The 25,128-nt window shown below is 41.9% G+C and overlaps 2 protein-coding genes across 4 annotated transcripts in view; both read right to left on the bottom strand.

Annotated features, from left to right (window-relative positions):
* LOC140191719 (solute carrier family 15 member 1-like) overlaps positions 1–25,128 on the bottom strand; it is a 152,194-nt gene that overhangs the window by 112,016 nt on the left and 15,050 nt on the right. For all 3 annotated transcript variants that reach the window (XM_072249394.1, XM_072249395.1, XM_072249396.1), the window contains one exon: positions 23,196–23,319. In XM_072249394.1, coding sequence (XP_072105495.1) covers positions 23,196–23,319 — 124 coding nt within the window. The remainder of the gene's footprint in view (positions 1–23,195; positions 23,320–25,128) is intronic.
* On the bottom strand, positions 3–1,250 carry LOC140191825 (Ig-like V-type domain-containing protein FAM187A). The gene has a single exon (XM_072249616.1). The coding sequence runs from the start codon at positions 1,248–1,250 to the stop codon at positions 3–5; it is 1,248 nt and encodes a 415-aa protein (XP_072105717.1).

Here is a 25,128-nt window from a genome sequence, read left to right as displayed (position 1 = left end):
TCTTAAAAGCAAACAAAATAATAATTGCAACATTTCATACATTTGATGAAAATAAATATTATCATCAAAATGAAGTAAGAGCTCAGGATTGTTTGCATTGCAAAGATGGACTCAGGATCAGTGAAACTTCGATGGGTCCTCGGTGGGAGGCCAATCTTCAGCTTAATCCCAGCCACCATCTGGCCTTGCTTCCAACAGAAATAGGTCCCAGTATCACTCAACTGAAAGTCACGGAAAACCAGGTGATTGCCATGGTCAATGTACAACCTCATGCTATGGTTTACACCCATCATGTACTCCTGCCTGTAGAGCTGTCGTTGTCCCTTGTCCCAGGCCACTGCTTGTTCTGCTCTGGCTCCTGGACAGGCAAGAATCAAGGGTTGAGCTATGAAATGCATGTGCACCTGCACTGGGACTTTAGGAACTTTCTTATTCTTGTCATTGGTGTAACCGAACAGGTCAAAGATGAACGTCTGTCCTTCAACGAAGTTGGGAGGTTTTGGACACTGCGTGAAGCAGCTCCGCACCATAATCTCAGCTTTTCTCTTCTTCAGGATGTGGTGGTACCTAGGGGGAACAGCAGCAGAGCCACAGGAGACCACGTCAGGTATGGTCTTCTTGTACCTGAAATAGAGGTAATGGCTATGGAAGTAACACAAGCCAATGCGCCGTTGTTCTCCTCTCACCCCACACCGATCACACACGGTCCAGTCCCAATACAACGTAAAAATCTTGTAGGTCTTAGTCTCCACATCCATTTGAGGCTTCTTCTTCTGCTCCTGGAAGGTTATCTGCGCATTGCTGTAACTTTGCACATCAACATCATAACCGTAGAAGTAATCGCCCTTCACAGAACCACACATATAATGCCCAGAATCTTCAGGCTGGGCATTGAAAACTACCAGGCTAAACATTAAGATACTGAACCGTGAACTTATTGGTGATCCAAAACGTAATTGTGAAGTATCTAAAATCTTCATTCCATTGAAGTCACTCAGAACCTTTGTGTGTCCCTTGCCCAGTTTTTTCTGATAGTACCAGACAACCGAGGTCACCTCCTTAGGCTTACAGAGGCATGGCAGTTCAAAGGTCATATCAGCCAGATAAGCAGCGTTCTGGAACATTAAGAAGGCAGGGCAAGACTGGATCTTGAATATATCTTCTTCCTCTTCTATTACAAACTCACTAGCATAAGCAGACAGTGCCCACAGAACGGGAATAAATGAAAAAATAGTGTGTGGGAGCAACATTTTGTGAGAGACTGGCCAAATCTTTCTACGGTCTCAAAGGGAAGCAGGTGACGACCAACATAAAACTGTTAAGTTCTAGAAGGAATACCTTAAAGTTCCAGAACACCACCATTATGACTTAAAGAATATGCTTTGCCATTAGGAATTCCAGAGCTAGCTTGGTAGTCAGATGCAAGTGCTTATTGACACAAGAATTGTGAACCACAGAGGTGAATTGGACAGGTGTGTAAACCTGCTCAATATGCCAGTTTAATTCAGCTTCCTTCCAATAACTCATCAATGTGAGCCATTTCTTTCAGAGAAACATACTGCTCTTTATTGGCCAAACAAGAGACTGCAGACTCCAGTCCTTGAACATTCTTTCTCTCCACTCTTCCATTGGCAGAAGATACAAAAGCTTGAAAGGTCATACCAACAGGCTCAAGGACAGCTTCTATCCCACTATCATAAGATTATTAAATTGTTCCCTAGTACAATAAGATGGACTCTTGACCTTACAATCTACCTCATTATGATTTTGCACCTTATTGTTTACATGCACTGCACTTCCTCTGAGTTATTACACTTGATTCTGCATTGTTATTACTTCAACTTGCTCTACCTCAATGCATGGTGTAATGAATTGATCCATATAATCAGTATGCAAGACAAATTTTTCACTGTGTTTTGGTACGTGACAATTTCTGGATAATAAAAGCTTCAAGGGAAATTAGCCATGAACTTTATTAATTTTTTTTATATTTCCTGCCTATTTTCCTCACCCATATTCTCATCTCCCATTCAGAGCTTGGATAGCTTTCTCATTATCCTGACCTTCTACTCCATATTCAACCGGTGATGTTCCACGATTTCTGTCACATTCAATGATATGCCACTACCAAAGGCTTCATCCCTTCCTTTCCCCTTTCTGCGGTCCAAATGAATGGACTATTTCCTTCACAAATACCTGATTTTCTCTTCCATGTCCACAGGCTCACAAGACTTTTCCATGCAACTGCAGAAAATTCAAACTATCCTCTGCCCTTCCCTTCATCCATGAGCCCAAACAATCCTTGCATGAAAATGGACTTTGACTGATGAAACTAGAGATCCTTGATTATAAAGTTCATAAGAAGAAAAATAAAGCAAAAAAAGAGGGATTTGTGACAAATGTGGGCAATTTAATGTTGCAGAATGCCTGGAAGAACACAGAAAGTATTGGGCTGCAAGTAAAAGGGAAATTAGGAAAACAATTAGAAAGCAGGAGAAAATGGAGGCAGGTAAAATTAAAGAAGATTCAAGGATATGTTAATGGCAAGTTTTTACACAGAAAGTAGTGGGTACCTGGAATGCATTGACTGGGGTGGTGGTAAAGGCAGATACATTAGGGACTTGTAAGAGATGTTTGGATAGGCACATGAACGTGAGGAAAATGGAGGGATATGGACATTGTGTAGGCAGAAGGGATGAGTTTAGCTGGCCATTTGATTATTAATTTATCTGGTTCAGCACAACATCGTAGGATGAAGGTCCTGTTCTATGTTTTACGTTTCATGATGTTTTATAAATACAAAAGGTATAAGAGCAGGGAGAGTAGGGCTGATTTAGGACTTGGAGAAAAACGTAATCTATGTGTGGAAAAAGATTACGTGGGCAGAGTGTTAAATAGATGTCTTTACAAAGGAAAAGAACGATACTGATGTTGAAGTCAACAACGAAACATGCACAAGTCAAGGAAGTAGGTGTTGAATCAGATAAACATGGCAAAATATGAATAAGTTAGAAGATTTAGCATCTTTTCAAATGGATAAATCACCAGGCTCAGATGATTTATATTTACAGCCCACTAGGGTGATATCAACTGCAGACTTGTAGATGGAGCTACAGCGAAACCTGTCCACACAATCATAAATGAATAGGGAGTTGGGACTGAGGACGCAGCCTTGTGAAACACCGTTGCTAGCAATGTCAATGTTTATCACCCATTCCTAATTGCCCCTGAGAAGATGGTTTTGGGTTACTTTTTTAAGCCAAAGTGCTGTCAGGAAGGGAGTTGAAGGATTTACACACAGTGATGAGGAAGGACCTGTGATATATTTCAAAGTCAAGATGATTTACAATTTTGGGAGAATCTGCATCCATTCACCTGCTCCCCGGGTCCATCTTGGGGTGAGGTCACAATACCTGCTGCTGGAGTAGTCTGAGAAAAGTAACAGTGTTGTATTTTGTAGGTACCACACAGTACAACCAACCTGTGTTAGTAGTAGAGAAAATGGATGCTTTAGATGGTTTTACATGGTTGACATTTCTCACCGAGATGGATTGGTGAATTAAAAGATTTTCAAGCTAAGCCTTCAGTTGTTAATCTGTTAAAAACTAAAATGCTCAAATCCTATTAATAGAATATAGTTTTGCTATAATAAATATTATTAATACCTGGGCATCATTCATTTGGACACCTGCACTATAATTTTGGTGCTTCTCTTCTGTTATCCTGGCTTTGGTCTATATTCATTAATCTGGAAGATCAGTTAGGGGAAACTAGGGAAAGGATTGATCACCTAACATTGTGGACCACAATGCTCCAATTCATCACTTATATTAATTCTATAATTCCATTTTAGCTGCAACCAATTTCACTGCTTGCATCCTCTATGAAGCCCCAATACTACCTCCACCCTCTCATTCAAATAAAAGGAGCATTCATTTCTGAAAGAGATACTAATTTACATTCCAAAAAGATTTTGTATGCACATTATGGGTGAGCAAATATCTAAAGTTTGGTGTCATACTTAATAGTGTAATAAAGAAAATAATTTTCAATAAATAGCAAACACTTGAGGAAGAGAAAATGCTAGAGGCAACACATCTCAATACTCACAAAATTAAAGTCATTCATTCCAAACTGAATAATGACGAAAAAACTGATTCAGTATTTACTCAGTGGCATTGAATGTGATTTTCTTAAATGAAGATACTGTGTTAACAGGCACAATCTTCAATCTTCCTCAAAAAATGGGTCAGGTCCGTAGGTGGCAGCAGAAAGCTGTGATTCAAGTCCTCTGCCAGAAACTTGAGCCCAAAAGTTCAAACTCCAGAATGAAGGAATACATGCAACCCATCATTACTAGGGGTGGGGGGAGCATGCATTCCCAGAAACCCACCCTTAATGCATTTAATTCAATGCAATATCTCATCATCTGCACATGCAGCAAGAAATACAAACTGAATATAACAAAATATTGACACAAATTATGTGAGTGAATTTTTATTCTATATCTCAGAATAGCCAGAGGCTTTTTCCCCAGGGCTGAAATGGCTAACATGAGGGGGCATAGTTTCAAGGTGCTTGGAAGTAGGTACACGGGGGATATCAGGGGTAAGTTTTTCACACAGAAAGTGGTGGGAGCATGGAATGCATTGCCAGCGAAGGTGGTAGAGGCGGATACGATAGTGCCCTCTTGTCCTGGACTCCCCTACCATGGGAAATAACTTTGCTACATCTAATCTATTTAGGCCTTTTAATATTCAGAATGTTTCTATGAGAATCCCCTTCATTCTCCTGAACTCCAGGGAATACAGTCCAAGAGCTGCCAGATGTTCCTTATATGTCCAAAGCTGCACATAATACTCCAAGTGTGGGCTCACGAATGCCTTATAGAGCCTCAACATCACATCCCTGCTCTTATATTCTATACCTCTAGAAATGAATGCCAATATTGTATTCGCCTGCTTTACCACCGACTCAACCTGGAGGTTAACCTTCAGGGTATCCTGCACAAGGACTCCAAAATCCCTTTGCATCTCTACATTTTGAATTCTCTCCCCATCTAAATAATAGCCTGCCCATTTATTTCTTCCAACAAAATGCATGACCATATACTTTCCAACATTGGATTTCATTTGCCACTTCTTTGCCCATTCCCCTAAACTATCTAAATCTCTCTGCAAGCTCCCTGTTTCCTCAACACTACCCACTCCTTCACCTATATTTGCATCATCAGCAAATTTAACCACAAATCCATTAATCCCAAAGTCCAAATCATTGACATACATCGTAAAAAGCAGCGGTCCCAACACCGACCCCTGTGGAACACCACTGGTAACTGGCAGCCAGCCAGAATAGGATCCCTTTATTCCCACTCTCTGTTTTCTGCCGATCAGCCAATGCTCCACCTATACTAGTAACTCCCCTGTAATTCCATGGGCTCTTATCTTGCTAAGCAGCCTCATGTTTGGCACCTTGTCAAAGGCCTTCGGAAAATCCAAGTACACCACATCTACTACATCTCCTTTGTCTACCCTGCTTGTAATTTCCACAAAAAATTGCAGTAGGTTAATCAGGCAGGATTTTCCTTTCAGGAAACCATGTTGGCTTTGGCCTATCTTGTCATGTGCCTCCAGGTACTCCGTAATCTCATCCTTAACAATCAATTTCAACAACTTCCCAACCACTGATGTCAGGCTAACAGGTCTATAGTTTCCTTTCTGCTGCCTCCCACCCTTCTTAGATAGCGGAGTAACATTTGCAATTTTCCAGTCATCCAGTACAATGCCAGAATCTATCGATTCTTGAAAGATCATTGTTAATGCTGCAATCTCTCCAGCTACTTCCTTCAGAACCCAAGGGTGCATTGCATCAGGCCAGGAGATTTATCCACCCTCAGACCATTAAGCTTCCTGAGCACCTTCTCAGTCATAATTTTCACTGCACATACTTCACTTCCCTGACACTCCTGAATGTTCGGTGTACTGCAGATGTCTTCCACTGTGAAGACTGATGCAAAATATGCATTCAGTTCCTCTGCCATCTCTGCGTCTCTCATTACAATATCTCCAGTGTCATTTTCTATTGGTCCTATATCTACCCTCAACTCTCTTTTACCCTTTATATACTTAAAACAGCTTTTAGTATCATCTTTGGTATTAATTGCCAGCTTCCTTTCATAATTCATCTTTTCCTTCCTAATAACCTTCTTAGTTTCCTTCTGCAAGTTTTTATAAGCTTCCTAATCCTCTATCTTCTCACTGGCTCTGACTTCACTTGTCAGCCATGGTAGTGTCCTTCCATTTGAAAATTTCTTCTTATTTGGAATATATCTGTCTTGCACTTTGTCATTTTTTGCAGAAACTCCAGCCATTGCTGCTCTGCTGTCCTTCCTGTTAGTGTCTCTTTCCAGTCCACCTTCGCCAGTTCTCCTCTCATGACATTGTAATTTCAAGTCAAGTCACTTTTTATTGTCATTTCGACCATAACTGCTGGTACAGTACACAGTAAAAACAAGACATTTTTCAGGACCATGGTGCTACATGAAACAATACAAAAACTACACTGAACTATGTAAAACAACACAAAACTAGACTAGACTACAGACCTACCCAGGACTGCATAAAGTGCACAAAACAGTTGCAGGCATTACAATAAATAATAAACAAGACAATAGGCACAGCAGAGGGCAGTAGGTTGGTGTCCTTTATTCCACTGGAATTTAGTTTCTCCTTCTCAAATTTCTTTTTTTTTAATTTTATTTTTATTTGGATAAGGAATTCACAAATATCATGTACTTTTTTCACACATATAACCTTTTCCATTTTTTTATATGTATAAAACTACAATTATTTGTACAACTGCTCTTCTCATCAACACAGTAATATTGCTAACATAAGCACCCCTAGTCTAAATGTTTGTTTTTTTTTTGTTTTCTTTTGGAAAATAGAGAATTAACACAGGTAAAGGGAAAGATTTGGGAAAGGGATAAAAAAAATGAAAAAATCCTTCTCAAATTTCAAAGTGAACTCGATCATATTGTGATCACTGTTCCCTCAAGGTTCCTTAACCTAAAGCTCTCGATCATTGCACAACACCCAATCCAGCACAGCCGATCTCGTGGGCTAAACAACAAGCTAAAAAGCTATCCCTCAGACCAGGGGTGGCCAACCTTTTACATTCCATGCGTCAATATTTTCACTCATGAGTTCAGATGCTCCATACAACTCTTGTACCCCCATTCAATTCTTGTAAAAATATGTTAGTATAGAACTCGTGTGTGAAAAAATTGACGCATGGAACATAAAAGGTTGGCCACCCTTCCCTTAGGCATTCTACAAATTCTCTCTCTTGAGGTCCCAATCCACTTTCATGTTAAAATCCCCAATGATTACCATGACATTGCCCTTCTGACATGCCTTTTCTATCTCCTGCTGTAATTTGTAATTCACATCTCGGCTGCTGTTTGGAGCCTGTATACAACTGCCATTAGGGTCCTTTTACCCTTGCCATTTCTTAACTCAACACATAGAGATTTTATACCTTCAAATCATATGTCATCCCTTTCTAATGATTTAATATTATTTCTCATACACAGGACCACACCACCCCCCGCTGCCTACTAACCTATCTTTCTGACACACCATATATCCTAGGACAATCAGCTCCCAATGGCAGCCATCCTTTAGCCAAGTTTCAGAGATGGCCACAATGATATACTCGCCAATCTGTAGCTGAATTTCAAGATCGTCCATTTTATTTCTTATGCCGCATGCATTCAAATTCAACACTTTCAGTCCAGTATTGGTTGCTTTCTGTTTTAACTGCACCACACCTCTATTGCCCTGTAACTCATCCCACTGGCTGTGATTATACCTGATCTCCTGCCTGTCCTTTTATCATCTCTGTTGCATGCTATCTTTGATGTATTTCTGTTTTCCCCTTCCTCAGCCCTATTGCTCCAGTTCCCATCCTTGCTCCCAGATTAGCTTAAACCCTCCCAAACAGCTTTATTAAATCTGCCTGCTAGGATATTGGACCTGTTTGGGTTCAGGTGCAACCTGTCCTTTTTGTACAGGTCATACCTCCCCCAGAAGAGGCCCCAATGATCCAGGAACCTGAAGCCCTGCCCCCTCCACCAGTCTCTCAGCCACGCATTAATATGCCTGATCATGCTATTCTTGAGCTTGTTAGCACGTGACACAGGCAGCAATCCTGAGATTACTACCCTGGAGGTCCTGCTTTTCAGCTTCTTACCCAACTCCCTGAATTCTCTCTTCAGGACCTCCTCCCCTTTTCTACCTATGTCATTGTGTACCAAGACTTCTGGCTCTCCCTTCAGAATACTCTGCACCCGATCCGAGACATCCCGTACCCTTGCACCTGGGAGGCAACACACCATGCGGGTATCTCTATCAGACTGACAGAACCTGTCTGTTCCCCTCACCATGGAATCCCCTATGACTACCGCATTCCTCATCTTCTTCCCTCCCTCTGCACACGGAACCAGGCTCAGTGCCAGAGACCCGATCACCATGGTCATCCTCTATCAGATCATCTCCCTCAACCGCATCCAAAATGAGATAACGATTACTGAGGGGGATGGCCATCGGGGTGCTCTCTTCTGTCTGAGCTCTTCCCATCCCTTCCCTGACAGTCACCCACTTGCCTAACTCCTGCAGCCTTGGGGTGACAAACTTCCTGTAGCTCCTGTTTATCTCCTGCTCACTTTCCCTAATAAGCTGTAGGTCATCAAGCCACAGCTCCAGATCCCTAACACGGTCTCTCAGGAGCCGCATCTCGGTGCACCTGGCGCAGATGTGGCCATCAGGGAGGCTGGAAGAATCCCAGGATTCCCACATCTGACACCCAGAGCAAAGTACCAACCCTACAGACATGCTCCCTATGCCTCTGAAAAAAAAATGCAAGTTCTATACCTGATCATCTTATACCTGATAGAGGTGTATAAGATGATGAGAGGCATTGATCGTGTGGATAGTCAGAGGCTTTTTCCCAGGGCTGAAATGGCTAACACGAGAGGGCACAGTTTTAAGGTGCTTGGAAGTAGGTACAGAGATGTCAGAGGTAGGTTTTTTATGCAGAGAGTGGTGAGTATGTGGAATGGGCCGCCGGCAACGGTGGTGGAGGCGGATATGATAGAGACTTTTAAGAGATTCCTGGATAGGTACATGGAGCTTAGAAAAATAGAGGGCTATGCGTAACCCTGGGTAATTTCTAAAGTAAGTACATGTTTGGCACAGCATTGTGGGCTGAAGGGCCTGTATTGTGCTGTAGGTTTTCTATGTTCTATGTTTTGGAAGCACTTCGTGAGCTCTGCAAAGGTGAATTTCCATTCCCTAAACTACTATAAAGTGAGCACCCCCAGTATTGATGCTATACAGAGATCCATCTTCTTCGGCCAGTGAAAACATCCCATGATGTTATTTGATGAAGAACAATGTTGTTTTCCCCAAGACTGTACCAAATATTTATCCAAGCCAATACAAAAAATGTGATTGGATAATTTATTTCATTGCTTTGTGTAAACTAACTGATGAACTTTGCACAGCAATAGTTTTACTTCAAAGTGCATTGTTGGCTATAAAGTGTATTGCGATGATGCCTTGTGCAGTAATCACTAAAGGTCAACTTGCAGGTTGATTTGGTGCTAAGGAAGACAAATGCAATGTTAGTGTTAATTTTGAGAGGACTAGAATATAAAAGCAAGGATATAATGCTGAGGCCTTATAAGGCACTGGTCAGACTGCACTTGGAGTATTGTGAGCAGTTATGGGCCCCTTATTTAAGAAAAGATGTGCTGGCATTGGAGAGGGTCCAGAGGTAGTTCACAAGAATTATTCCAGGATTTAAAGTGTTAATGTATGAGGAGAGTTTGATGGCTCTGGGCCTGTACCTGCTAGAATTTAGAAAAATAATGTGGATCTTATTGAAACCTACCGAATATTGAAAGGCCGATATGGAGCGAATGTGGAGAGGATGTTTCCTATAGTGAGGGAGTCTAGGACCAGAGGGCACAACCTCAGCATAGAGAGATATCCATTTAGAACAGAGTGAGAAGCAATTTCTTCAGCCAGAGGGTGGTGAATCTGTGGAATTCATTGCCACAGACAGTTGTGGAGACCGAGACATTGAGTACATTTAAAGTGGAGGTTGATTGGTTCTTGATTAGTCAAAGCATCAAATGTTAAGAAAAGAATGGGGTTGAGAGAGATAACAAATCAACCATGATGGAATAGCAGAGCAGTCTTAATGGGCCGAATATCCTAATTCTGCTCCTACACCTTATGGTCATATGATTAAAAGGATGATTAGTCTCCAGTAATCAGTCACACATGAATATTATGCCAGGATCCAGGATGTCACCGACCGATTGCAGGGAATCCTCAAGAGTGAAGGTGAACATCCAGCAGTGGTGGTGCATGTCAGCACAAATGACGTGGGGAAGAAGAGGAAAGACATTCTACAGCGTGACTTCAGAGAACTCGGAAGAAGGCTGAAAAGCAGGACTTCCAGGGTGGTTATCTCCGGTTTGCTTCCAAGTTCCCCGTGCTGGAGTGGTCAAGGACAGGGAGATAATGGATCTGAATGTGTGGCTGAGGAACTGGTGCAGGAAGCTAGGATTTACATTCTTCAAACCATTGGGGTATGTTTCGGGGTAAGGATGAATTGTACAAAAGGGCACCAGCATTCTGGCAGGCCTCTGCAACACGGGTGTGTTTAAGCTAAGTAGTGGGGGGGGGGGGGGGGGAGTGGACGAACTGGAAATATAAGGATGGAGATAAAGGGAAAGTGAGAATAAGAAAAGTTAAGAATGACAGCAGAATCAACAGAACAGAAAGCTCAAGAAGGGATCGTACAGTATGGCCAAGTGAAATAGGAATTGATATGGGAGATGAGGGGAGTAATGAATTAAAAGTATTGTATATGAATGCACAGAGTATAAGAAATAAAGTGGATGAGCTTGAGGTACAGTTGGAAATTGGTAAGCATGATGTTGTGGGAATAACAGAGACATGGCTTCAAATGGACAGGGCCTAGGAAATGAATATTCAAGGGTACACATCCTATCGAAAGGACAGACTGATGGGCAGAGGGGGTGGGGTAGCTCTGTTGGTGAGGAATGATATTCAGTCCCTTGCGAGGGGGGACATAGAATCAGGAGACGTAGAGTCAGTATGAATAGAACAGAGAAATTCTAAGGGTAGAAAGACCCTAATGGGAGTTATCTACAGGCCCCCAAACAGTAGTCTGGATGTAGGGTGTAAGTTGAATCAAGAGTTAAAATTGGCATGTCGCAAAGGTAATGCTACAGTTGTTATGGAGGACTTCAACATGCAGGTAGACTGGAGGAATCAGGTTGGTACTGGACCCCAAGAAAGGGAGTTTGTGGAGTCCCTCCGAGGTGGATTCTTAGAACAGCTTGTACTGGAGCTTACCAGAGAGAACGCAATTCTAGATTTAGTGTTGTGCAATGAACCGGATTTGATCAGGGACCTCAAGGTAAAGGAGCCATTAGGAGGTAGTGACCATAATATGATAAGTTTTAATCTACAATTTGAGAGGGACAAGGGAAACTCGGAAGTGTCAGTATTACAGTTGAACAAAGGGAACTATGGTGCTATGAGGGAGGAGCTGGCCAAAGTTCAATGGAACAATACCCTAGCAGGGATGACAGTGGAACAGCAATGGCAAGTGTTTCTGGCAATAATGCAGAAGGTGCAGGATCAGTTCATTCCAAAGAGGAAGAAAGATCCTAAGGGGAGTAAGGGGAGGCCGTGGCTGACAAGGGAAGTAATGGACAGTGTAAAAATAAAAGCGAAGTATAACATAGCAAAGACAAGTGGGAAGCCGGAGGATTGGGTAACTTTTAAAGAGCAACAGAAGGTAACCAAGAAGGCAATACATGGAGAAAAAAATGAGGTACGAAGGTAAACTAGCCAAGAATATAAAGGAGGATAGTAAAAGCTTCTTTAGGTATGTGAAAAGGAAAAAAAATAGTTAAGACCAAAATTGGGCCTTTGAAGACAGAAACGGGTGAATTTATTATGGGGAACAAGGAAATGGCAGACGAGTTGAACAGGTACTTTGGATCTGTCTTCACTCGGGAAGACACAATCTCCCAGATGTAATAGTGGCCAAAGGACCTAGGGTAATGGATGAACTGAAGGAAATTTATATTAGGCAGGAAATAGTGTTGGATAGACTGTTGGGTCTGAAGGCTGATAAGTCCCCGGGACCTGATGGTCTGCATCCCAGGGTACTTAAGGAGGTGGCTTTAGAAATCATGGACGCATTGGTAATCATTTTCCAATGTTCTGTAGATTCAGGATCAGTTCCTGTGGATTGGAGGGTGGCTAATGTTGTCCCTCTCTTCAAGGAGGGAGGAAGAGAGAAAACAGGGAATTATAGACCAGTTAGCCTGACATCGGTGGTGGGAAAGATGCTGGAGTCAATTACAAAAGATGAAATTACAACACATCTGGATAGTAGTAACAGGATTGCTCCGAGTCAGCATGGATTTACGAAGGGGAAATCGTGCTTGACTAATCTTCTGGAATTTTTTGAGGATGTAACTACGAAAATGGACAAGGGAGAGCCAGTGGATGTAGTGTACCTGGACTTTCAGAAAGCCTTTGATAAAGTCCCACATAGGAGATTACTGGGCAAAATTAGGGCACATGGTATTGGGGGCAGAGTACTGACCTGGACTGAAAATTGGCTGGCTGACAGAAAACAAAGAGTAGCGATTAACGGGTCCCTTTCGGAATGGCAGGTGGTGACCAGTTGGGTACCGCAGGGTTCAGTGCTGGGACCGCAGCTGTTTACAATATATATTAATGATTTAGATGAGGAAATTAAAAGTAACATTCGAAAATTTGCCGATGACAGAAAGCTGAATGGCAGTGTGAAATGTGAGGAGGATGCTATGAGAATGCAGGGTGACTTGGACAGGCTGGGTGAGTGGGCAGATGCAGTTTAATGTGGATAAATGTGAGGTTATCCACTTTGGTGGTAAGAACAGGAAGGCAGATTATTATCTAAATGGAGTCAAGTTTGGAAAAGGGGAAGCACAACAAGATCTGGGTGTTCTTGTACATCAATCACTGAAAGCAAGCATGCAGGTACAGCAGGCAGTGAAGAAAGCTAATGGCATGCTGGCCTTCATAACAAGGGGAATTGAGTATAAGAGCAAAGAGGTCCTCCTGCAGCTGTACAGGGCCCTGGTGAGACCACACCTGGAGTACTGTGTGCAGTTTTAGTCTCCAAATTTGAGGAAGGACATTCTTGCTATTGAGGGAGGGCAGCGTAGGTTCACAAGGTTAATTCCCAGGATGGCGGGATCGTCATATGTCAAAAGATTGGGGCGACCGGGCTTGTATACTCTGGAATTTAGAAGGCTGAGAGGGGATCTTATTGAAACATATAAGATTATTAAGGGATTGGACACGCTGGAGGCAGGAAGCATGTTCCCGCTGATGGGTGAGTCCAGAACCAGAGGCTACAGTTTAAGAATTAGGGGTAGGTCAGTTAGAACAGAGTTGAGTTCACCCAGAGAGTGGTGGATATATGGAATGCTCTGCCCCAGGAAGCTGTGGAGGCCAAGTCTCTGGATGCTTTCAAAAAAGAGATGGATAGAGCTCTTAAAGATAGCGGAATCAAAGGTTATGGGGATAAGGCAGGAACTGGATACTGATTGTGGATGATCAGTCATGATCACAGTGAATGGCAGTGCTGGCTCGAAGGGCCAAATGGCCTACTCTTGCACCTATTGTCTATTACCTGGAACTTCTAATAATCATGGTTTTCAGAAATTCAACAATTTGAACTGGCATTACTTACTGCATAAAAATAATGCACTGGAACACAAATAAAACAACAGATCTGGAATTGGAAATAAGAACAATAATGCTGAAAGAACTCAGTTATGCAACATCTGTGGAAAGGGAAAGCAAACAATGTTTTGATTCAGGGAATTTTCCTCCGTATGGGGAGAGCGGAGGGTATCAGTATTCAAATCAGAGTTGGGAGAAAGAGAGGCATAAGACAAAAGAAAGCTGAGACAGATCAGATGGTAAGCAACATGATTACTATTAGTGAGGTATTTATTTATTTATTGAGATACAGCATGGAATAGGCCCTTCTAGCCCTTTTTGAGCTGTGCCGCCCAGCAATCCTCCAATTTAACCCTAGCCTAATCACAAGACAATTTACAATGACCAGTTATCCTACATCTTTGGACTGTGGGAGGAAATTGCAACACCCAGAGGAAAGACAGGAAGAAGGTACAAACTCCTTACAGGTAGCAGTAGGAATCTATTTATTTTTATTTATTTATTGAGACAAGGCCTTTCCGGCCCTTCGAGTCACACTGCCCAATCCTAGCCTAATTACCGGACAATTTACAATGACCATTAACCTACCAACCGGTACGTTATTGGACTGTGGGAGGAAACCGGAGCACCCAGAGGAAACCCACATGGCCGTAGGGAGGACATACAAACTCCTTACAGGCAGCCGCAGGAATTGAACCCAGGTCATCTGTACTGTAAAGAGTTGTGCACTACACTACCATGCAAACCGTTGTAAAGTATCAAGATAAGAAAAGGGTATAGTGTGATACGACAGAACAGCTTACATGAAATTTTTAAAAAACAATGGTCAATCCAGGTTGCTAAGTACCTATATGCAAGTAAAGATATTCTTCAAGTTTACATTGGGCCTCACTTTTCAGTGGAGGAGGCTACAGACAGAGGGTCAGAGCAAGAATGGGACTGAAAATTAAAATGGCATGTAATGGGAAGCCCATGGTCACGCCTGTGGACTGCGTGTAGGTGCTTCACAGAGTGGCCACCCAATCTGCATTTGGTTCGCCAGTGTAGAGACCACATTCTGAACCCTGAAAGCTGTAGACTAGATTGGAAGAAGTGCAGGTTCTTTTCAGAACTGCTTCACCTGGTACGGTTGTTTGAGTCCCTGGATGGTGAGAAGGGAAGAGGAGAATAGACAACTCTTCTAGTTGCATGAGAAGGTGCAATGGAATGTGGAGCGGTTAGCAGGGATGGAAGAGCAGACCAAGGCGTTAAGGGTAATCTGTCCCTGTGAAATGTAAAGAAGGGAGGAGAGACAAAGATGTAACTAGTAGTGGAGTCAAGTTAAATTGGGTAGAAATTGCAAAAGATAATACATGTGTAGATTGAAAGGCAAGTATCAGGGGAACTCTATTTTACTTCTGTCCCAAGGACAGGGGAGAGATACATCCACAATAGCATAAAGGGAAGCCACGTTTCAGGCAGGAGAACATTAAAGCACCACCAGAGCAGGATTCTTAACATTGGAACAAATTCAACTGAAACAAAGAAACTGAAAGAAAGGAATGGCAACCTTACAAGAGAAAGGATGAGAGTATAGTCAAGGTTGCTGTGGGTGTCTGTGAGCCTATAAAAGATGTTAGTGACTACTCTACCTCCTAAGTTGGAGGCAGAGCACTCCAGAAAGGGAGTGTAAAAAATGGACCATGTAAATGTGAGACCAGGGTGGAAGCTAGCAGCAAAAATGATGGCACTTTCTAGTTCTTTGTGGATGCAGAATGTGGCACCAGTGCACAATAGATATGGCTGGAAGTTAAATATTAACCCTTCATACCTGGGAATTACCTTCAAATCCAGCTAATAATGTGCTAAAAGTCTCCTCCAGTGGTAAGAATCCCAAAGAAGTGAGCAGGCCAGCCTTGAAAAAGTCCCTAGTTACCTGTACACACAGATCCAAATGATCCCTTATTTCAGCATCCACTGACAAGACAGAAACCACAGAATGGCTACAGTCAGGAAAAATAAATTGCAATACCACTGCTTCACTTGAATTCAATTGACTATTTCTTACATCCTTCACATACATGAGGAGTAAAAATCTTTAAGTAACATCTCTAAAGTGTACAATGTGCAATCATAGTATTTAGAGGGAGAATTAACTTTTCATATAGGAATTGATCAGATAAAAGAGGGGCAACTAACTTTCAGCATCAAAGACTTTTTTTAAACCACTTTCTCTTTTCATTCCTCCAAGAGGACTATATACATGTTCTGGTTTGGAGGCTTGTGTGTCTCAATGATCCAGACAACTATGCTGGCTGGAGTCAGGACCTCATGCTTTGGCTCTTGGTTGGGTCACCCATGACAAACAGGCCAAAGAGTACAGGCCAGGATAAGCATGGTCCACTGGTCCTCCAGGTTTGGGGAGTTCAGCTCAGGACTAACAATGCTGACTAGTCAAACCAACTTATAGAAACAGCAATGAAGAATTCTTCTACATCTACATGCAAATATTTCTGAGTCTCCACCCAGGACTTGCATGACTGACAGTAGTGAAAGCTAAGAGGATGCTACTGGCACGATGAAGGAAGTCCTGAACAGCACCAAAGTGGAGGACTTCCATCTAGTCTAGCTCATTGCTAATCTAGTCTACAACGCCAGCGGCAGGACAAGACAGTAAGTTAGTTCTCTTTTCATTTCCTGAAGTTAAAGTGGCCCACTGAATTACTAGAGGGATTATATCTAAAGCTTCAGCATTTACAATTTTAATGAAATTCACACAAAAAGAATGTCAAGAAAGTAGTTTTTTGTTTTTGTACATTCCAAAACAGAAAATTTGATTACATAAATAGCTAACTTAAAACTGTTGATGTTCAAAGTGAAGATCCAATAACCATTACGAGGCTGATAAGTTTGTTGATATTAGCACATTAGCAAATTACATGTCCCTGATTCTGACATAAGGAACAAATATTCAATATCAGACCATGTCCGCCCCCCCCCCACCAACCCTCCTGAAGACCATTTTATCAGAGATGGCAAAAGCATCCATACATTTTCCATTTCATAGTCATACTTTATTGATCCCGGGGGAAATTGGTTTTCGTTACAGTTACACAATAATTAAATAGTAATAAAACTATAAATAGTTAAATAGAAATATGTAAATTATGCCAGGAAATAAGTCCAGGACCAGCCTATTGGCTCAGGGTGTCTGACCCTCCAAGGAAGGAGTTGTAAAGTTTGATGGCCACAGGCAGGAATGACTTCCTATGACACTCTGTGTTGCATCTCAGTGAAATGAGTCTCTGGCTAAATGTACTCCTGTGCTCAACCAGTACATTATGCAGTGGATGGGAGACATTGTCCAAGATGGCATGCAACTTGGACAGCATCCTCTTTTCAGACACCACCATCAGAGAGTCCAGTTCCATCCCCACAACATCACTGGCCTTACGAATGAGTTTGTTGATTCTGTTGGTGTCTGCTACCCCCAGCCTGCTGCCCCAGCACACAACAGCAAACATGATCGCACTGGCCACCACAGACTCGTAGAACATCCTCAGCATCGTCCGGCAGATGTTAAAGGACCTCAGCCTCCTCAGGAAATAGAGACTGCTCTGACCCTTCGTGTAGACAGCCTAAGTGTTCTTTGACCAGTCCAGTTTATTATCAATTCGTATCCCCAGGTATTTGTAATCCTCCACCATGTCCACCCTGACCACCTGGATGGAAACAGGGGTTGCCAGTGCCTTAGCTCTCCTCAGGTCTACCACCAGCTCCTTAGTCGTTTTCACATTAAGCTGCAGATAATTCTGCTCACACCATGTGACAAAGTTTCCTACCGTAGCCCTGTACTCAGCCTCATCTCCCTTGCTGATGCATCCAACTATGGCAGTCATCAGAAAACTTCTGAAGATGACAAGACTCTGTGCAGTAGTTGAAGTCCGAGGTGTAAATGGTGAAGAGAAAGGGAGACAAGACAGTCCCCTGTGGAGCCCCAGTGCTACTGATCACTCTGTCAGACACACAGTGTTGCAAGCACACATACTGTGGTCTGCCAGTCAGGTAATCAAGAATCCATGACACCAGAAAAGCATCCACCTGCATCGCTGTCAGCTTCTCCCCCAGCAGAGCAGGGTGGATGGTGTTGAGTGCACTGGAGAAGTCAAAAAAACATGACCTTCACAGTGCTCGCTGGCTTGTCCAAGTGGGCGTAGACACGGTTCAGCAGGTAGACGATGGCATTGTCAACTCCTAGTTGGGGGTGGTAGGCGAACTGGAGGGGATCTAAGTGTGGCCTGACCATAGGCCGGAGCAGCTCCAGAACAAGTCTCTCCAGGGTCTTCATGATGTGGGAGGTCAATGCCACCAGTCTGTAGTCATTGAGGCCGCTGGGGCGCGGCGTCTTCGGCACAGGGATGAGGCAGGACGTCTTCCACAGCACAGGAACCCTCCGGAGCCTCAGGTTCAGGTTGAAGACATGGCGAAGTACTCCACATAGCTGAGGGGCACAGGCTTTGAGCACCCTGGTGCTGACACCATCCGGTCCTGCAGCCTTGCTCGGGTTGAGACGTTTCAGCGGTCTTCTCACCTGTTCAGCTGTGAAGCCCACTGTGGTGGTTTCGTGTGGGGAAGGGGTATAGCCATGAGAGCAGGGTGGGAGACTGTGAGGAGGGGTAGGAGGGGAGAGTGGAATATGTGTTGGTTGGGGGCCGACAACAGATGGCTCATGTTTGGGGTGGGCAGGGGCCACAATGTCAAATCTGTTAAAGAACAGGTTAAGTTCGTTAGCCCTGTCCACACTGCCTTCAGCTCCTCTGTTGCTAGTTTGCTGAAACCCAGTGATGGTCCTCATCCCACTCCAGACCTCTCGTGTTGTTTTGCTGGAGTTTCCACTCAAGCTTCCTCCTGTACCTGTCTTTAGCCTCCCTGATCCTGGCTTTCAGGTCCCTCTGTATTGCCCTCAGCTCCTCCCTATTTCCATCTCTAAACACCCTCTTTTTAGCGTTCAGGATGTCCTTCATGTCCTTTGTTACCCATGGCTTGTTATTTGAATAACAAAGGACAGTTCTTGTCGGAACATTGCAGTCCACACAGAAGTTGATGTAATCAGTGATGCATTCTGTGAGCCCATCGATATACTCTCCATGTGGCTCACAGAGTGCCTGCCAGTCTGTCACCTCAAAACAACCCTGGAGCGCCTCATAAGCCTCTTCCGACCATTTCCTCACTGTCCTCGAGGTTGCAGGTTTACTCTTCACCAGAGGCACGTAGCAGGGTTTTAGATGCACCAGGTTGTGATCTGACCTTCCCAGTGGGGGGAGGGGAGAGGAGCTGTATGCATCCTTAACGTTAGGAGGTTGTCTCACAGAAAGCGGATGTACATGACCCTTCGGAGCTAGGATTATCTATTTACACCCTCAGCTGAGCAGCCCTAGTAAAGAACTTCCAGATTAATAACACAGCCAAATGTTCCAGACATCTGCAAAAAACAGTAGTAGATGTTGACACCAAGTGATCCATTGAAACCCATGGGATAAATCAGATGTGGAAACAGTGGGTGACAGGGCTTGCAGGGGGAGTAGAAACTAGGCCCAGGAAAGGAAATAGTGGTAGATACCAAATGTTGAAATTGGGGCCAGGGCAAGAACAGGAATTCAGAGCTTTTGTTAGAGCTTAATTTCCCAAAAAGTGTACTTAACAAGTGGTCCTCTGTATAGAATTCCACCAGCAGCTTTGACCAACTGATAAACAAAATGCTTAAGAAACTAAATTGAAGAGAACTGGAGCCCTGGAAAATCCCCCTTCCCCCCTTTGAGTGATGGGTGGGAATTCTGGAAATCACTAATATCCTTAAAATCAATTTATTTTTCCCAGTCCCAGCAGACAGTATTCTAGGAATAGTAATACAATAGCCAGAAAGCAGACTGTATTTCTGCAAAGTAATCAACCCAACCCCAAGAAAACAAGTAACAGCCAAAACATGACATGCTAACCATTTAATGTTACAGTCCTTGCAGCATGTAGCAAATATTACAGCAAACACACTTTTCCTGCTATGTGCCATGGCTGGTTTATAGAGATAGTATTAAAAATAAAAACAGTTTAATTATAGCTATCATAGAAAGTTTAGCTACTATTTACATTGCAACCAGTAATAAAACATAATACGGTACCAGTAAAAATAAAAGTACTTCAAAAATACAACTGAGCTGGAAGTACCTGAAAAATAGATGAGCTCATTTTTCCCCCCAATTCATCATCTGCTTCCAACTAACTTTCTAACCAACACCAATGATTCAAAAAGTGATTTAGTTCAACCCAACAAATTATAAGTATACTGAAATAAAGAGCACAGTCAAGATACTGTAATGGGCAACTATGAAACTAATATTAACACAGACAGATTATGGCTATTCTATTTTTCTGTTTCAAATGTATACATTCCAGATGGGACTAAGTTGCTTTGAATTAACAAATCAAAAATACCATACATTTTTGAAATTTACTCTGAGCTGTGGATGCTCATTCTATTACATTCAAAATCAAGGTCAATAAATTAGAAACACTCAAGAAATCAAGGCATATGTAGATACAGCAAGAAAGTAGAGCCGCTGTTAAGCGTGCTTATGATCTTATTGATACATATAACAAGCCAAAAGGGTCACACTGCCTACATTTGCTGCTGTTTGTTTTTTTTTTTAAACTATTGGTTTTTAGACTGGCGCTCCCATTTTGAAAAAAAAAAATTCAGATGCTCTATTGTCAGAAATGCAGGGGAATTCCCAAATTTGAAAGGGAATAGAATAGTCCAGAGTTACAAAGACTGGACTAGTTAAATCTGTATGCTTTTATTAACCGTTGGAGCATTCTCCTATTTATTGCCTCCTCAGGAGCACACTCCTCTTTTACAGTTTCCTCAGGATTCATCTCTATCTCACTTCCCTGCTGCAAAACTTCACCCAGGTTCTGCTCTAGCAGTTGAAACAGCCTTAGGCCCTTCTCCCTCTCTTTGCTGTTCAGGAAATCCACATTCAGGCCAAACCGTCGAGTTTGAGAGAGATGCAGCAGGATCCAATAAATCGCTTTTGTGTCTTCAGGTTGGAACTGATCGCAAAGTATGACCAAGAATTCACCAAGCAGTCCAAATCCTATTTCAGCATGGAAGATATTTCCCAAGAGCTGGGCACCCAAGGTGAGAAGGAAGGCATACTTCTCTGGTTCAGTACAATAATATCTTCTCCAGTCACGGCTAAACTCTGCTGCTGTCCTAGGTTGGGAATCTGCATGCTATAATTTGTGAAGAGTTAGCATGATATTGTCTTCACTCAAAAGCAACACAAGTTATAAGACAACACACACACAAAATGCTGGAGGAACTCAACAGGTCATGCAGCATCTATGGAAATGAATTGGAGAATTACTTTCTTCCTGGGAGAAGACTCAAGCACCCCTCCCACAGCAGAATATGGGGAAGCCACCCCATTGGTAACCATAGGAGCATAACTACATTGGGCCTGTTCAATTGCAAGTAACTTTAGTAATGCACTACATTTTCTGTTTACAGCATTACTGTCATACACCAGCCCACTCCTCCTAAATACTTCCATCAATATCAATATTTATCCAAATAAAAGCTAGGCTTGTGTTTGTTTGTTTTTTTTTCTAATAAAGATATTCCAAGGGAGATTGAGAAGAGATTGTTTGCAGACAAGAAAATATGCTGAAGGCAGCAGGCATGAGTCTCAGAAAGTATGTGTCCTTTGGGTGTCTTCTTGGGCTTTGCCCAATGTCCAGCAATGTTTAACTGCTTGTAGATGGAACGTCAGGGATATTGGGAATGGTTGGTGGCAGACATTGATTGTGTGGATAGTCAGAGGCTTTTTCCCCAGGGCTGAAATGGCTGCCACAAGAGGGCACAGGTTTAAGGTGCTTGGGAGTAGATACAGAGGAGATGTCAGGGGTAAGAGTTGTTTTTTTTTAAAATAAAAAAATAAAAAAAATAGAAAAATAAAAAAATAAAAAAATAAAAAAAATCGCAAAGAGTGGTGAGTGTGTGGAACGGGCTGCCGGCGATGGTGGTGGAGGTGGATACGATAGGGTCTTTTAAGAGACTCCTGGATAGGTACATGGAGCTCAGAAAAATAGAGGGCTATGGGTAACCTTAGTAATTTCTAAGGTAGGGACATGTTTGGCACAACTTTGTGGGTCGAAGGGCCTGTATTGTGCTGTAGGTTTTCTACGTTTCTATGTAGATACAAGAATTGCCCCCAAAGGTTTGACCCAAGGGTGTAAAGAATGAAGTAATGAACAAAGGAAAAATGAGAAAGGGAAATGGTATGAAAGGAGTATCAATTTGAATATATTGTCACAAGGGCAGTGAAGTACAGGTATAATGTAAGACTTTATTTATCACTAAATAACTTGCTTGAAGCAGCATCACAAGCACAGAAGATGCAAGTAAAACTAATAGAAATTAGAAAGAAACTAGTCTGAAATGAATTAAATGCAAACACAGAAAAGCAGAAATTGACATGTAACAACATAGGCAAAAATTGATTTTTTTTCCACCTTGTTAAAGTATAACAGAGTAAAACTGGGTGGAAGTTAACAATGTAAAGAAAAAAAGTCTAATTGCATTTAAATTAAAAGCTTCAAAAGATGATAACAATTTTCTGGAATTTTGAACCTCAAATTTCCCTTGCACTATCTTGTGAAGAAGATCATAATGATCAGGTCAGAGATTTAAAAAAAAAAAAAATGGCTAAAACTTGATACAGCTTTGAACAGAGAAAGGGAAGAAAAATGTTCAAGACATTTAGAAAGGGCATAACACTCCTTAAAATGTACTTATCTACAACACCGCTGCATAAGAAGCCCTGCATGTGAAGTGGCAAGACAGAAAACAGGAAGAAATTCCTCAGAGAGCTTTTATTCAGTATTATATAGTATTTGTAGAAATAGTCATTTTGCCCCAAAAGGTACATGCCATTATTAATGTTCCATATCAGTCTCCTCTCACGTGTGCCAACATTACTACATACTGCATTTAGCACCAACTACAGATTAACCTCTGTGCACATACCCTTCAATGTCCCTGTCTAACCTCCATTTAAAAAAGTTTCAGTTGATGCCCCAGTCTCAACCACTTCATGAGGAAGAGTCCTTTAAACTTCCAGTATCCTCTACAAGAAGGATTGTTTTATACTGGACTTTCCCCACTGGAAAAAACAGCTTACTCTTATCTACCTTTTCAAATCCTTCAATAATTATCATGATCATGCTTTGCAGATTTCTAAGGATGAACAGAAGATACCAATGACCCCACACTTGAGAATCTCCTTACTCTGAGTATTGAATACTGACCTTGGATAACTCCACCTCAACACTGCTCTTTTCCTTCGTAGCACACGTATTCCAGGGTTGATTCCTTGCTCCCAACTTGTCTTGCAATTCCAAAGGCTTCAAATGCGAAGCTTGCACAATATCCCTGTGGAATACAAAGTAGTAAGACAGGATTTACTCACTGCCTTTCTTCACATTTCCATTTCTTCCAACTTCTAATTTTTCTATTGTGAACAAAATTGAAGATATTTTTACAGATGTGCCATAGAAAGTATCATATCTGGATACATTTCAGCTTGGTATGGCAACTGCTCTGCCCAAGACTGCAAGAATCTACAGAGAACCGTGGACACAGCAGATTACAGAAACCAGCCTCCCCTCCATGAACTTTGCCCACACTGCTCACTGCCTTGGTAAAGCAACCAACATAATTAAAGACCCCACCCACCCAGGACATTCTCTCTCTTCCCCATATTCATCATGCAGATGACACAAAAGCCTGAAACCATGTACCACCCTACTGTTTTAAGGCTATTAAATGGTCCTCTAGTGTGATATGATGAACTACTGATCTCACAGTCCATCTCGTTATGGCCTTGAACCTTATTGTCTACCTGTAATGCACTTTCTCTGCAACTGTAACACTTTAATCTGCATTCTATTATTGTTTTCCCTCAATGCACCGTGATGGAATTATTTGCATAGATGACATGCAAAATAAAGCTATACTTCAGTACAGATGACAATAATAAAACAATATTAACAGGTTTTTAAAAGGAAAGGTGGTCACAAAATAAAATAGGAATATAGGTAGAAAATCTCTAGTACTGCATTCAGTGCTCTAATAATTTCCATGGTTCAGTATGTGTTGAATCTGTAGGACAGATCTATACCAATTAATTCAAACCAAGATCTAAACTAAGAACTGAGCTCTGCACTAATCTGTAGTTAATTAACCAACCAGTGCAACTTTAGGGAACTGAGTCTGCGTTTCTGATTCACAGGAAATATGGATTATTGACAATTCCCAAAACCCTTACAGTATACGACATCAGTACATTTCTGTGGTCCAGATTTTCTGAGGTCTGTCACCAGTCAGGTTCCAAGAGTACCAGATAAAACAGTTTCAACCTGTATTACCTTTCTCTTTGTATCCCATGCACTGTATTCCACACCATATTTAAAATGGATTATAAAGTTTTTAAAAATCAAGGGGATTCAATAAACAATTATTTCAAATTAACATACTAGAACCAGCTTCAGGTTGGTAGCAATGAGATTAGTATGGAGAGATTTTTCTGGCACAGGAGAGGCACAAAGAATTCTAATGTGAGGGTAGAATAAAACGTGTGTAGTTATGTATAATACCTGACATGACTAAGTACTGCATGGGCTTTTAAAAAAACTAAACAAAAGTTTCAACTTCTCAAAACCACTAGGTGACAGGCTTCAACCATCTGATGCCAGCGCCATCTGCATCAAGGTTGTTCTGTAGAGCTGCACAAAGGAACCTTAGAATGAGAGTTTTCCAATTACTAGGTCAACACTTTCTTCAAAAGTAATTGCATGTTAATGATACACATTAATTAATTGGCAAATAGGCAGCAAGTCTAAGGAAAGAAGGGTTATTCCACAAGCTGTGAATCCCCAGAACACGCTGATTTATGCCAATCTGCTATTTATTTCACAAAAACAGCATTGTGCCTTTAGCTCAGTTAGTTTTACAAACATGTTAGATTTGCATATTAATTTAAACTCATAACAGAAAGCAGAGCTTATGCATAATGGTGCAAGAACTCTTAATAATGTGATGTGAATAACTTTGCCCATGTGAACAAGTTAAACTGGCATCACATTACTGAAGTCTGAAAATTTCAGAAATCTTTAAGAAAAATTTCAAACTTTACATTTTATTTCTCTATTTTTATTGCCGTCAGTCCAACCTTCTGTTTTC

This window comes from Mobula birostris, chromosome X (assembly GCF_030028105.1).
Source record: "Mobula birostris isolate sMobBir1 chromosome X, sMobBir1.hap1, whole genome shotgun sequence".
NCBI classification, from domain to species: domain Eukaryota; kingdom Metazoa; phylum Chordata; class Chondrichthyes; order Myliobatiformes; family Myliobatidae; genus Mobula; species Mobula birostris.
The sequence above is the reverse complement of the archived record's forward strand: the minus strand, read 5'-3'. Positions and strand labels throughout refer to the sequence as shown.

Bases quoted from the DNA above. Each gene is read 5' to 3' on its own strand.
- LOC140191825 (XM_072249616.1), bottom strand. From the start codon at position 1,250: ATGTTGCTCCCACACACTATTTTTTCATTTATTCCCGTTCTGTGGGCA.